Source organism: Anopheles funestus, chromosome 3RL, assembly GCF_943734845.2.
Source record: "Anopheles funestus chromosome 3RL, idAnoFuneDA-416_04, whole genome shotgun sequence".
NCBI classification, from domain to species: Eukaryota; Metazoa; Arthropoda; class Insecta; order Diptera; family Culicidae; genus Anopheles; species Anopheles funestus.
Window position 1 is genome coordinate 8,339,686 of NC_064599.1, and position 14,719 is coordinate 8,354,404.

The 14,719-nt window shown below is 42.0% G+C and overlaps 3 protein-coding genes across 5 annotated transcripts; 1 reads left to right on the forward strand and 2 right to left on the reverse strand.

Moving 5' to 3' along the window:
• The first annotated feature begins 1,391 nt into the window (after positions 1–1,391).
• LOC125770719 (cuticle protein-like) lies at positions 1,392–2,375 on the forward strand. The gene is made up of 2 exons (XM_049440669.1): positions 1,392–1,499; positions 1,637–2,375. The coding sequence occupies exons 1-2, from the start codon at positions 1,488–1,490 to the stop codon at positions 2,231–2,233; spliced, it is 609 nt and encodes a 202-aa protein (XP_049296626.1). The 5' UTR covers positions 1,392–1,487; the 3' UTR covers positions 2,234–2,375.
• Positions 2,376–6,014: 3,639 nt separating this feature from the next.
• Positions 6,015–8,284, reverse strand: LOC125770694 (uncharacterized). 3 transcript variants are annotated; one of them, XM_049440621.1, is made up of 3 exons: positions 8,090–8,284; positions 7,256–7,509; positions 6,015–7,145 (listed from the first exon to the last, which is right to left on the reverse strand). In XM_049440621.1, the coding sequence occupies exons 2-3, from the start codon at positions 7,274–7,276 to the stop codon at positions 6,144–6,146; spliced, it is 1,023 nt and encodes a 340-aa protein (XP_049296578.1). In that variant the 5' UTR covers positions 7,277–7,509; positions 8,090–8,284; the 3' UTR covers positions 6,015–6,143. The 3 variants fall into 3 exon arrangements, with proteins under 3 accessions (XP_049296578.1, XP_049296577.1, XP_049296579.1); XM_049440620.1 differs by having other exon boundaries at positions 7,863–8,284; XM_049440622.1 differs by lacking the exon at positions 8,090–8,284 and adding an exon at positions 7,748–7,846.
• An 848-nt stretch (positions 8,285–9,132) lies between these two features.
• On the reverse strand, positions 9,133–10,029 carry LOC125770737 (cuticle protein-like). Its single transcript, XM_049440693.1, has 2 exons — positions 9,911–10,029; positions 9,133–9,817 (listed from the first exon to the last, which is right to left on the reverse strand). Exons 1-2 carry the CDS (start codon positions 9,920–9,922, stop codon positions 9,443–9,445), a joined length of 387 nt encoding a protein of 128 aa, XP_049296650.1. The 5' UTR covers positions 9,923–10,029; the 3' UTR covers positions 9,133–9,442.
• Between the last annotated feature and the right edge of the window lie 4,690 nt (positions 10,030–14,719).

The window sequence follows — 14,719 nt, forward strand, 5'->3', positions numbered from 1 at the left end:
GGTTTGGTAGTATTTCATAGTGGTAATATATTATAGAATACAAATCATTCATAACTGCGAACCTTTTGTGCGAACTTGAGGGACGTTTTCCGAAATGTCATGAGTTTGTAGCCATGCTGTTTAGTAACGTGGACATACTTTACGACGGAATGGTTTGCATCATTTTGTTTTCTTGCAGTAAGCTGACATGTTCTACGGTCATGTTGTGTTCTAGTGCGCTTTGGCATGTGTAATTTTACAGGTCTTTGATTTATTTTTTACAGTTTTGTGATTTTACCTCAAGAAAATGTCAAAAATCAGTTTTACAACAGCAATGTTTATGGACAAGAATGTTCGATATTTTATTGCTTGTTCTTATAAGACATAATTAAAACTAAATTTATAGCTTTGACCTGAACCTTTAATTAATTTCTTTCGATATTGTTAAAAGATACATGTTGTTAAGATTTCTTCTTTTAAAAACCCCACTCATCGCAAGTTAACCTCTTCGGCAACCGATTATCCCTGACGGTACCTCCAAAATCAGGGAACACTACTCAATTTTGCCTGTGCCTACCATTCCTGTGGGGCCCGATTGACATTTACGATGAGATAATTCCTAGCAGGCGAACGCCAGAATGCGAAACGCCACCAGAAGACGTTGACATTTCTTACGCCAGGAGAAACATCGGCCCACACGTTCCCGGGGTACGTTCCGGATACATGTGTTCTTGGCCTTTCTTACGTATGGTCGTGTTCGCTTATCGTGTACGAGCCCCTGGAAAAGGAAGCTTGCCACAGTGAGCCGTCACTCAACACAGTTACAGTGGTTCCAGTATCCGGGAGTATTCGGTGACCGTGTCTTCAGGGGGAAGTGATCGCCGTAGAGCAGAGCAATGTACGCGTGTGTCCTTCTAGGGCGTGTGCGATAAATGGCCGAACGCGAAGAAACGCACGGAGAACTTTTGTTCTGTTTCAGATGAAACGCGTATATCGTCAGAGCTCTGAAGTAAAAGCATAGAACTTTGCGTTGTTTCTCCTATGAAGCGGCAAGACAAAAAATAATCTTAATGACGGTTAGTTTTGCGGACTTTCGGTTCACCGCTGGTTGCCGTGCCCCCCAGCAGCAAAGGTGGAGCCGGTAGAGTAATAAACACACGATACGGAAACAACGATCTCAAAACGCTCCGTAAGTGACGGTTGTGTGCGTACGCTTCACGGGTTGACCGAATAGAGTGGTGAGGAGATCCTCGGCAACAGCAACAACAAAAAATGACAACCACAACGAGAACCTCCGAACAAGATCCGAATGTCGGCGGATCGGTGGCGTGTCCGAGCAAGATTCGTTGAATGCGCAACATATGCTGAAGCATCGGTAGCGGAACACTTTAAGCACGATCCGCTTATAAAAGCCATTGCCGTCGCTCGAAACAGTACAGTCAACGCGAAGCTCTTTCCAGTGATCAACACAGACCTCTCACAAAACAATCCTCAAACAATCAATCAAAATGTTCCGATTGGTAAATATCGATCCTAAACGGGGGGTGGTGGGTTTGTGCGTTTTGTTTCTTGGGGTCATTTGGGGACCATTTCTAGTGAAGTTTGGAGGTGTGAAAATTGGTGTGTAATTGTTTGTTTGTTTTTCCTTCCCGTGAAGGTGGTGTTGTCCGCTCTTCTCGCCGTTGCCGCTGCTGCTCCAGGGTTCCAAACGAGCCCGCTCGCCTACTCGACCGTTGTTGCTGCTGCACCGACCCTCGTCGCCCAGAAGGAGATTTCGTACCAGAAGAGCATCATCGAGGAGCCGAGTGTGGCGCATGTTGGAACCGTCCTGAAGACCGTCCCGACCGGAGTGACTCACACCAGCTCGGCTGTGGTGCACGACACCAAGGTCCACGAGAATGTGTATGCCCCGACCGTGAAGAAGACCGTTGTGTCGACTCCAGTTGAGAAGACGACCTACGTCCAGGCTGCTACCCCAGTCGTCCATGCCGCCCCAGCTGTCTATGCCGCTCCGGTCCAGACTTACGCTTATGCTGCTCCAGTGGAGAAGACTTACGCTTATGCTGCCCCAGTTGCCAAGACCTACGCTTATGCTGAACCAGCTGTCCAGACCTACGTCCAGGCTGCTCCAGCTGCCGTCGCTTACGAGGCCGCCCCAGTGTCCTATGCTGCTCCTCTGGCCAAGACTGCCTACGTCAGCAGCTACCCGTCGGTGTACTCCGCTCCGGCCGTCTATGCTAGCCAGTATCACTAAGCCCCATGACTGTCCCTTCCTGATTCCTAGCGTCTTTGGTGACGGTTGTTTTTCTTTTGTTCGCCTTTGATTGTTTCGGTGAAAGATGAGAGAAGCAGCTACGTGCGAGAAGAATAAATGATTGAGATTCGAATGTTTTAAATCTTGCCGTGTTTTTATTGCTCATTTATAATTTTTATTTGTTAATCAAGTTTAAACATTGGAATGTTAGACTACCAAGGAAGAAATGGACGAACGAACAAAATCATTTAAAAATTATTTATGATGCGCGACAAGTCTTTTATCATAAAAACCTCATACTGCTAAGGTTCGTTACGCTCGAGATATCTTACCTTCTTAAAAGCAATGAATTTTAATGCAACACAGACTAAAATTACCATTTTGGAGTGGTCTACTACTATACAGACACCAAATTTGAGCTTTGTTGCATTTTGAATCTCTTCTTTATCTAAGCGGTAATACGTTTGCCTTGTTTTATTTTAAACTCTGCGGTATTAATTTTCTCAAAAATTGATATGAATATTGAGCAAAAAAATTCTTAAGCAAAAAGCTTCTTAAGTAGTGTAGCTGGATAGTCAGTCCTTGCTGCTGGGGACGATTCGGATGGGTTTTGATACCCCTACTTGTCGTGTGGAATAGAGATGAGAATAACAACTCTTTTTAGTGAGTCAACTCAGACTGAATGAGTCGTTATTAGGAGTCAGCTCGTTTAACGACTCATTTCGGAGTCATAAAAAAAAACCTGGCATAAACGTATAAGTTAAGGTTCGATCATTTTATAAAGTTGTTGCAAAAAGAGTAAATACGTGAGTTGAAATGAAAATGTGCGAGTGAGTTGAAATGTTGAGTAATTTACCAAAATTTTCTAAATTGATTTATTTTAATGCGAATTGATTGGAATAAGTTTCTTTTCACTCAAATAATGCTTTAAATAAAAAAAAAATATAACAAAAAAATTTGAAAAAAAATTTCCACTCGAAAATTTTATAAGGCTTACCCCTTACGATTTTTTTGGGAAATTTAGCAAAAAAATTTAAATTGATTTATTTTAATGCCAATCGGTTGAAATAAGTTTCTTTTCACTCAAATAATGTTTTAAATAAAAAAAAGAGTAAAAAATTTAAGAAAATTAAAAAAATTCTAAAAATTTAAAAATTTCATAAGGCTCATTTTTGCACCAACTTTTGGATATAACTCGGTCGATATCCAACGGATCGCCAATCTTTAACTTGTGGTCGATAGATGACACCAATGGCTACAATTTCTTCTTACACGGCCATGCCCTCAGATGTCTGTATGTCTGTGTAGATGTCTAGGATGTTGCTTTAAATATGCCAATCTCCTAAGGTTCTAGCCTTTTTTTCAAAGTAATTTCGCAAAATTTAAAAAATTGATATATTTTAATAAAAATTTGTTGCAATAAGTTTCTCTTTACTCAAATAACGCTTTAAATTAAAAAACGAATAAAATATAACAAAAAAATTTCAAAAAAAATTTCAACTCGAAAATTTCATAAGGCTTACCCCTTACGATTTTTTTGGGGAAATTTAGCAAAAATTTTAAACTCGATAAATTGTAATGCAAATTCGTGCAATAAGTTTCTCTTTACTCCAATAACGCTTTAAATTAAAAAAGAACAAAAAATAACAAAAAAATCTCAAAAAAATTTTCAGCTCGAAAATTTCATAAGGCTTACCCCTTACGATTTTTTTGGGGAAATTTAGCAAAAATTTTAAACTCGATAAATTTTAATGCAAATTCGTGCAATAAGTTTCTCTTTACTCAAATAACGCTTTAAATTAAAAAGAGAACAAAAAATAACAAAAAAATTTCAAAAAAATTTTAAGCTTGAAAATTTCATAAGGCTTACCCCTTACGATTTTTTTGGGGAAATTTAGCAAAAATTTTAAACTCGATAAATTTTAATGCAAATTCGTGCAATAAGTTTCTCTTTACTCAAATAACGCTTTAAATTAAAAAAAGAACAAAAAATAACAAAAAAATTTCAAAAAAATTTTAAGCTCGAAAATTTTATAAGGCTTACCCCTTACGATTTTTTTGGGGAAATTTAGCAAAAATTTTAAACTCGATAAATTTTAATGCATATTCGTGCAATAAGTTTCTCTTTACTCAAATAATGCTTTATATTGAGAAAAGGATAAAAAATAACAAAAAAAATTTCAACTCGAAAATTTCATAAGGTTTACCCCTTACGATTTTTTTGGGGAAATTTAGCAAAAATTTTAAACTCGATAAATTGTAATGCAAATTCGTGCAATAAGTTTCTCTTTACTCAAATAACGCTTTAAATTAAAAAAGAACAAAAAATAACAAAAAAAATTTCAAAAAAAATTTCAGGTCGAAAATTTCATAAGGCTTACCCCTTACGATTTTTTTGGGAAATTTTGCAAAAAAATTTAAATTGATTTATTTTAATGCCAATCGGTTGAAATAAGTTTCTTTTCACTCAAATAATGTTTTAAATAAAAAAAAGAGTAAAAAATTTAAGAAAATTAAAAAAATTCTAAAAATTTAAAAATTTTATAAGGCTCATTTTTGCACCAAATTTTGCCTATAACTCGGTCGGTATCCAACGGATCGCCAATCTTTAACTTGTGGTCGATAGATGGCATCAATGACTACATTTTCTACTTGGACGGCCATGCCCTCAGATGTCCGTGTCGGAAGTTATTCGAGGAACCAAGTTCCATACCCTGTTTGTGAAAATGTAAAATTTTCCTCATTTTTGCACCAAGTTTTGGCTATAACTCGGTCGGTATTCAACGGATCTCCAATCTTTAACTTGTGGTTGATAGTTGGCACCAATGACTACATTTTCTTCTTGGACGGCCATGCCCTCAGATGTCTTTGCCGAAAGTTATTCGAGGAACCAAGTTCCATACCCTGTTTGTGACAATGTAAAATTTTCTCATTTTTGCACCAACTTTTGCCTATAACTCGGTCGATATCCAACGGATCGCCAATCTTTAACTTGTGGTCGATAGATGACACCAATGGCTACATTTTCTTCTTACACGGCCATGCCCTCAGATGTCTGTATGTCTGTGTAGATGTCTTAGATGTTGCTTTAAATATGCCAATCTCCTAAGGCTATAGCCTTTTTTTCAAAGTAATTTCGCAAAATTTAAAAAATTGATACATTTTAACAAAAATTTGTTGCAATAAGTTTCTCTTTACTCAAATAACGCTTTAAATTAAAAAAAGAATAAAATATAACAGAAAAATTTCAAAAAAATTTTCAACTCGAAAATTTCATAAGGCTTACCCCTTACGATTTTTTTGGGGAAATTTAGCAAAAATTTTAAACTCGATAAATTTTAATGCGAATTCGTGCAATAAGTTTCTCTTCACTTAAATAATGCTTTAAATTGAGAAAAGAATAAAATATAACAAAAAAATTTCAAAAAAATTTTAAGCTCGAAATTTTCATAAGGCTTACCCCTTACGATTTTTTGGGGAAATTTTGCAAAAAATTTTAAATTGATTTATTTTAATGCCAATCGGTTGAAATAAGTTTCTCTTTACTCAAATAATGCTTTAAATAAAAAGAAGAGTAAAAAATAATAAAAAAATAAAAAAAAGTGAAAAAAGAGTCGCTAAAACTTCTCGTTACAAATACAACGCTTCAACTCACTATCTCACTCTTACTCACTTTGCACATCTCTAGTGTGGAACTGGCGCCGTTTATTGCGTACATCACCGAGCCGCCCGCAAAAAGGTAAAAACAAAACAAGGTACGTTTTATTTTGGATGAATTACTTTGTCAAATTTTTATTTCAAACCAGTATAACATTACATTAAAGTTAAAGAAAACATGTTAAAAACCAATAACCAATCGTTTAGTAATTTAAGATTCGTGTGCATGTTCCACAAATTCACAACAGTTTCTTTAGTGGTATTTGATGACGAGTGGTGTTTTGTAGTTGCCCACGAATGGACCGTAGTGAGGCACTTGAGGGTGAGAGTAGAAGAAACTACCGGCTGGATAGAACACGCGTCGAATCGTCGGAACACTGGGTGACGCGCCGTGCTGTACAGCAACAGGGACGGGTTCGTTCCGAACCTGACCACTGTGGGACACACCTTGAAGACCATGAATAAGGGCAGACGTTTGGTAGGATACAGCATTTGGTGTGTAATGTTGGCCATCCGAACGGAGGATCGAACCACTAGCTCCCCACTGGGCAAGAAGATTATCAGCCAGACGTTGAGAGGTTTGTAGCTGATCGCGAAGCCATTGCTGTAGATCGACAGTTCCTGGAGCAGCAGCGGGAGAAATAACAGGTTGCTCTGTCGGTAAGTAGGCGGGAGCAGCGGTCGGCGGATTTGGGGTGGTAACTGGAGTGAAATCTGACTCTGGCGCCGGATGGAAGGTAGTTGCTGGGATTCGGTTACGAATCGTTGTCAAACGAGTGACGAGTCCCGCTCCCGCCAGTTGATCTCCCGTCAAGGTCGTCTGCGGAACGAACGTTACCTCCTGCACGCGGTGCATTTGACGTTCGAGCCATTGGGCAAAGTCTTCACCGGCCGGTTTAAACTGTTCACCGAGCGCTGCCGGTTGGGACGTGACTGTTTCTTCCTCCTCGAACCAAGACTTTCCATCCGTTGGTCTAATGGTAGTGCTGGTGGTCAGGAAGCTGGGAGGAGTTGGTGTCGTCGCACTAGTGGTTGTTCGGAAAACGGATGCGGACGATGTCGTTCGTGGAGTAGTCGTGGTAGTTGACGGATTACTGTTTGAAGATCCTGCGTCCCAAGCCTTTGGTTGTCGTCCGGAAAGCCACAGTTTGAAGTCATCGTCGGAAAGATCGTAGATATCTTGAGGAGATACCGTACTGGCGTCGTTGGAGGTGCTCTGTCCCAACGCACTCGACACGAAGGCCACCAGAACAAGCTAGAACGCAGACAAGAATTCGAAACCGATCAAAAGTGCGAATGGAGAACTTAAGGAAACTGGAGCGAGCTTCACACAAACCCGTTCCTGACATTTGAAACGAGACATACCACTTGCACGAATCGAGACATTATACTCGAACAGGTTACACTGATGAATTTGATTACAAGACTCTTCTGGCACTGTTCGCGTGAACTGCGATGCACTTCCTACGATCGCTCGACTTTATATCGATTGCGAAATAAAACAACAGGTCTTAACTGTCCCGGTGGTTGATGCTCACTGACGATCGGTGCTCCAGCTCGGTCCGTCCGCTCCTGTCAGTGAAGATCTGTGAGGATAGATCGTTTCCGAATCGTGCAAGCTGCGAAGAAAAGAACAAAAAATTGGTTCACTGACATGATCCACCTCATGGTCTTCAGCTTTCGGGCCGGAAAGTGGACGCCGCGTGATCTTCCTCGTTGTATCGGGGATTGTGTCCGTGTCCTTGGCGCAGAATACCCCGGGTGTGATGTGTGAAAGTAGTTCTACCACGGGGATGGCATTTAACGAGGAAGCGCACTGCGAGTCGATTCCCTTGGTGCTGGAGCAAATTCTCTCACCGCGCACCATTTCAAGCCGGGGTTTGTTTTCGTGTTGCTTTACTTTTTGACACCGAACTATGGTTAAGGAACGCGCTTACCCGACCTACATTACTATTACGGAGCGATTTCTTACCGGTTTTCAACTACGAACAGTGTACCGCTTAAAGTTCATGGTTTCGCGAAATCGCTACGACATTTTGTAGACCCTTGTCAACTAGTGCACAACCGAATACGACTAGTACCCGAGCGGAATTCTCCCCGGGGGAGAGGTCACAAAGCTGGACACACAAACCGCACGAAGTTGTATGTAAAATATATGAAAACTAATTAGTGCCCTCCCGTAAAGAGCACCGAAACTACCTTCGCTGATGGGTCCCGAAGAACCACCGTTACCCGGCCTTGGCGCAGCACTTCTCGGAAGATCACGGCAAACAAAACAATCCGCACCGAAATCGAGTCCGTCCAGAGTGGCAGTTGTCGTAGAAATGCGATCAAAAGCGTACTAAAACATCCTGCAGCACCGTCAAGTCGGCTAAACTTGGAACCAGTGTGTCTGAACGTAGAAGATCAGCCTCAAAGGGGCAAGCTGTATATAAATCTGGTTTGATGGTCGATTCTGGTTGACATTTTGAAGTGTTGAAAATGTCGTTGCAACGGGGATTGCCAGTGAAGAATGAGTTAAAATTATAATACTGATTAGATGCGTAAGCCGGCTAGCCTGGGGGCGCGAGCTAAGCAAAATGATGGCGCTACTTTAGAATAAAAACCTGCTTTAGGGGCGTATGTAGAAAACGAGTGCACCAGTTTTTTTAATGCTATCGAAGGTGTAACAGGTAACTCCAATATGCATCATACATGAAGCAGTTCTAGTTGGAATGAGGAAGCATGGCAAGTTGAAAACAGACAGAGTTGTATTTAAATTTTGTGGTACACTACCAGCTGGTAGAAATATCTTTCCTTTATCATGCACCTGTTCATTCGTGAAGAGTGATTGATGAATGACTTTGAAGTGCCATTATGTTTTATTACAAGGAATAAGACCAGAAGAGAAAAGAAAGATCCCTATCGAAATGCTAAAGAAGGCAACGTTTTATTGACGAAACCTTTCTTAAAAGGTTGGCAGTTGGCAGATCGAGTTAAACAAGTATTTTACAAGGTCATAAGAGGAAAAAAATGTAATGGAAAATGTATAACTGTAGGCGTTTTAATATGCGTTTTGCATACATTGAGGGATATAGGGAGCTTTGACTAAGCACGACACAAGAAATCTCCCGGTTTTGAGACAAATCTCCATGCCACGGAGTTACGGGCCTTTAAGGTAACCGATAATAAGCTGTTAAGCCTGATAACAATTAGAAAATTTCTTTAAGTGTTACAACCACAAATAAGTACACAACTGAGCGTTACATTTTGTGAGACATTTGTTTTATTTCACAGCAAGCGTCGGAGGGGCTTTTGTGTGTCTTTCAATCTTTCACCAACAATCGAAATGAACAATGAAAAACTATTCCCCACGAGTCTCCTCTCACCCACAGTGAAACGAAAAAATAACGAAATGTCCTTTGCCGCTTCCTCCCCATGCCCTTTTCCGGTAGGAATCTCACTGGTGTATCACTCGCGCAAACGGTTGGCGCACGCACTATTGACCTCCTTGTTCACGAAATCCTTTTTCGACGCTCCTTCATTGCTTCCTTCGTGACTGGCCCAGCAGGATTACAGATGATGGTAAGCGTAAGCATCGTGATAGGCCAACGCGGGGGCAGCATAAGCATAGGCCGCCGGTGCAGCAATGTAGGTCGTCTTGGCGATCGGAGTCGACACAAGTGTCTGCTTTACCGCCGGTGCATAGATCGGTTCGGTGATTTTGGCGGAGTTGTGCACAACGGTGGAGCTCTGGTGCGACACAGCGGTCGGGATGGTCTTAACCAGGCTGCCAACGTGCGCCACGGTCGGTTCCTCGATGATGCTCTTCTGGTAGTAGATCTCTGGCTTAGCGATGTAGGTAGCCGGAGCGTACGCAAACGGGGCGGAGTACGTGAGGGCACCGGGACGAGCGGCAACGACGGCCAGGACAGCGGACAGCACCACCTGAGGAAAGTGATGACGAAATGAAGGTGAGTATGCCGTTTTTAATAACGCTTTGCCTAATAATAACGCTTCATAACGTCGTAACAAACTTACCAACTTCAGCATTTTGATGTGTATGGTTTGTAGATTGTTGTGAGATGCTAAAAAGGGTCGAAGAAGGTCTGTGCTGTTGATCGGCTAGATTCTGACTATGCTTTTCCGAACCGCTCACGGTAGCTTTTATAGTACGCCCGGGCATTCTGCCAGCCCGGGACAGACCAAAAGCCAACCAGGAAAAACGACCTACCAAACAAACGAGATATTGCTGCAAGGAGGGAAAATAACGCATAACTTCTATGCGGCAACAAGTGACGAGCCCTCTGACGAGAACCGGCTGTATAAAGCCGGACCCATAGCGGACAAGTTTCCCGGTAAATGCTTTTGTGTGCGAATGTGTATGTGAGCTGCATTTTTTGTGTATTTGTATATCTAAGTACTGTCCATCATGATCATGGCTGGCTAGGCCGGCCGATGACCATCTCGTGGTGGGAAGCGAACGAACTCCCTCAGTTCTGAGTGGTGCATTATTTGCCCGGTGCACCACACCAGGCGTAGGACGGTGGGTGCAATCTCAATCGATCTATATGTTCGCGCGTACATTATCCACGATCGTGTACTTATATGCGCATGTGTTCGCTATGTTAACATATAGAACTCATTTACATCAGGGTGTCCCTTGTTTGCCCCAACTCGATGTCGTTCATTTTCGTACGCTTATTCGGTTGCTTATTCTTGACCAACGGATTTGGCCAGGAAGCCAATCGAGTGAGATCTTTTCGACTCCAACTTACGGGAAGCTGTTCGGTAATAGTTTGACTGTAGACAAACACCGTACAAACACCCACTCAGCGGTTCGTACGACACAAAAGCAACGCAAAAGTGCAATTGCAAGAGCAGTGTAATAAAAAACGCTCGAAAAATCTCCCTCACATCACGGCTGCCCACGAGCAACACGGGCCACATTGCACTGAGTCAGCTTTCGTCACCCGAAAACACGGTGAACCGGTCACGATCCCGGCACAATCGGGCGAACGAGAGTTTGCTGGGGCTTTTTATTTTTAGTGTCAATTTTTCGTTTATAATTATGCTCCACCAGAGTAGGGGAGAGAGGTTCCCCATTGCCACAATTGTGGTGCTGGCTTTTGAATATGTTTATCTAGTTTCACAATACACAGTAACCGGACGCTCCGTGTTGATCCGAGTGTGTGTCTCTCTCTTTCTCTCTATCTCCATTTTGCGTGTTGCACAAAACAAGAAAAACTTGCAAATGCTGCAAAAGGAGTTGTAATCGTTTCTTGTGCGGTCGAGGTACGAGGCGGTTTTTTATATGATTTGTTTAACCCTTGCTGCTCTCCTTTTGATCGGAACGTTTCAATTGGTGGTTTCCGTGAAGCGAGCGTCTTCTATATCGTTGCTTCTAGAAGATTATGTGCTTTTGCTTTCATTTTGTTCGCGATACTACTGCAGTCAGGAAGATTGCTGCGTACTCTGCGTACACCGATAAAAGTAGAAACTTGCGGTTGATCAACCAATCATGTAGAGAGCTAGTTGTGTGTGTGCTCTTGTTTAAAGGATGGTTTCTATTTTTTTGTTGTGTGGTACACGCAGAAGAAAAATTCTGCAACGTTTCTCACGGCAACAGAACATAAATCCAGTTTAACCGGCTTCTGCAGGATCGAGAGGTTTGTTACATTCTGTTAAAAAATAAAACCCGTCCCTCAGGAAGGTTCAAGCTTCAAGACTGAGAACAAAGAAATACTTTTCGAAGCTCGCACAATGAAGAATATTAGTCAGCTTTCCTAAGGAGATCATTCTCATTTAAAGTATTTTTTTAAAATCTTGTTTACGGCTTGCTAATGCAAAGAAAATACATATCAACATGTAGAAATGTCATGTTATAATATATTTCGTCTATAAAATACTTATCATTTCACCTTTCCTGGTCACAGGGTGTCTTGTGAACTTGACCTTTGGGTTTTTTTTCACTTTCATTTTCGTCAGAGAACAACATCTAGCTGTGTCGCTTATGCTTAACATTCTAAGAATTTGTCGTAAATTTCGATCGAATTCTAAATCTCGTACAGCAAATGTTTTCTGTCGCGTGCTAAAATGTCTTATCTTTATGTACATTAGTGCTTTTGCACTCATGCGAATGAAATAAGAGCAAACAACTAACAACGGGGACAACTTCCCTTTTTTTTGCTAGCTCAATTCTCGACCGGCATCGCGGTATTAAGTTGTGAATGAAGCGGATTAGACACCGGCACGCGATTGCATAAATGAATGAAGCACAGAACAAAACATCGACTGGTGCCCGAAGGTCATCCGGCGCTAGTCACTCGAACCGTAGCGGGTTAAGATGTGTTTCCAATCGATTTGCTGCTGGTGACCAATTTCGGAAGCACACATTGTGGAAGGTGTCAATACAAAGAAACGCATTTGTTACGCTGCTGCAGTTCGGGTTTTGTGGGGTGCGATAGCCGGACATCGACTCGCAAACTCGCCGGTGGAGGATTCTGATGGCCCTGAGCAGAAGGGCAGGATTTAACTGGTGCCTGTATACTTTATGGTCCATTCTTCCGATGGTGCGAAACAATAACGAAACCGCACAAAATAGGCCGATTTGGCCGATTGCCTTAGCGTAACGCCGCATGACAGATGTCACGTCCACGTACCAGAAGTCCACAAATTACCTCAAGAGATCTCATACACCGAAAGAGCGAAAGCACTTGCCGTCAACGATGACAACCTGAATGTGATTGCTTAACTACACGGCGAAGATAGATGATCATGATCATGGCGGAGGTAGTGATCTCGTTAAAGCAATGCCAATGTCTAGTGTTTGTTCTGCAAAACCCTGTACGACGTTGGATCACGCGCGTTGGTGACCAAATGTGACAGAAGACAACATAATATGATCGGGTTGATGTATTTTCGGTGCGAGTGATAGTGGATCAGTGTACCTTTCAAAATCCCTTCTGCAATTGTGGGTTTTGTTAAGTCTTGGTGTAGTGAAAGGCCTCAGCTGTGGACATCAATTATTGTCGGGGGTGTATGTGATATGGTCCTTGTTGGTGGCCTAACTTCTCATTGGTGATTTATTCTTGCACAACCCATTTTAGTGATACTCCACGGAAATCTGGAGAATATGAAGGTATTGTGGAGCGATGATTGTCTGGGTTATCCCGATTACCCGTGTATCTCTCCAATGACATTTCCAAAAGCGAATTGACATATCAACTGCAATCCTGGTGATAGCAAATAGAGGAACTGTTCAGGGACGAGTCTCGACAAGTACCGATAATAGACTTTACGCTGTATTTAGTTTTCAAATTATTATCTATTCCGTTTCTTACATCTCTGTATGTTCAATCATTTGGAACAGTTTTCGAAAACCCTTAAGTGAAGTATAAATTTTTGTACGATTTATCCAAGCGTACTGCTTATTGCTTGTTCTTCAATATCTTTTCCTTTGTTGCGCCTGTGCGCTACAACAAAACTGAAACGACCTGAAACACCCGGATATGAAACACTTCACTCCATCGAACGCAACAGAATTCGATATCGTAAAGGAAAATGAATTCTTCTTTTCTACTACATTTGTACCATGAAATCCTTGACTGTTTGGTACTCAAAAGAAAGAAAAAAAAAAGAAAACCAAATCAAAAACACCAACCACAACCGATCGAACTGGGACTTCCGGTTGACATTTGGAAATCGCTACAACAGAAACCGTTGCTTCTGCCGCCTTCTGCTACCAAAGCAAAACTGTTCGAAATCGGTTTGTGTCGGAATGGTCGTAATAGTGCAAAATAAATATTTTCAGACAAATAGAGCAAACTTCTGATGAGATACGTGCCCGGTGAACCGTTGCACACTGACCATTCTAAGGCTAGAACCGTGCTAAGCGGTACTGCGGTGCTGCAGATTTGACGCCAGCAAAATCCCCGCACACCATAATTAATGTCCATCGATCGGGGCGACTAAAGAGCTTGACGATTAAGTTAATTTATATTACCATCGGATCGCATACACGCATACCGTGGTAGGCCACAGTGCTTCCTACGTTCTCGCGCTGTTTGATTATATGGATGGCAAAACTGGTACGATGCTTTTTTCTTATATTATTTTCTTCACCGGCGAAGGATTGCAAAAGAACGGTGCGCAAGGTTTAACGTATGTGTCCGCATGCTTGTTGTTTTTTTTTTGCCTTCGTTGTTGTTGATCCATTTGGCCGGGTGCTACTTCATGCGGGTGTTTGCAGCGGAAAGGGTGAAGATTTGTGGAGAGCAATTACAAGATCATGGCACTTACATGCCCGACCGCTCTATCGATCGAGCGTCAAACGAGGTGGATATGGCTTTGGATTATGAAGCCGTATGCGATCGGGTTAACTACCGGTAGCAGTAAATAAACGGTTGCATTCGCTTAAAACACTCGGACACCGTCGGTTCGATGGTCGGTGCCGACCATCAAAGACGTCCATCCGAGATGACAGCGAAATTACATTCCTACGCCGCAGTATAAATCATAATCAATTTCACATCCGAACAAGCCTTCCTTCAACGCTTGTCGGTTGAAATTGTTATTATTTTTTCGCTTCCCACACCGCTACCACATATTCGTCCCCCAAAAAACCCGAAGCTGTTAGGTGACCTATTGGCACTTTCCGGCCACTCGTTGGGGTATGGTTTGTGCGAGCCTCATTTGCAGCAAACCAAGCAGCGGACCGAGTTTTATGAGTTCTTTTCGCACCATAAACAAAGGCCTGGAGCAAGGTAGTAAGGTCGCGAAAACATGAGGTCCGTCGATCCACACAGCTGTTGTACACAGTCTTAAGATTAGTTACATAACGATCGCCGC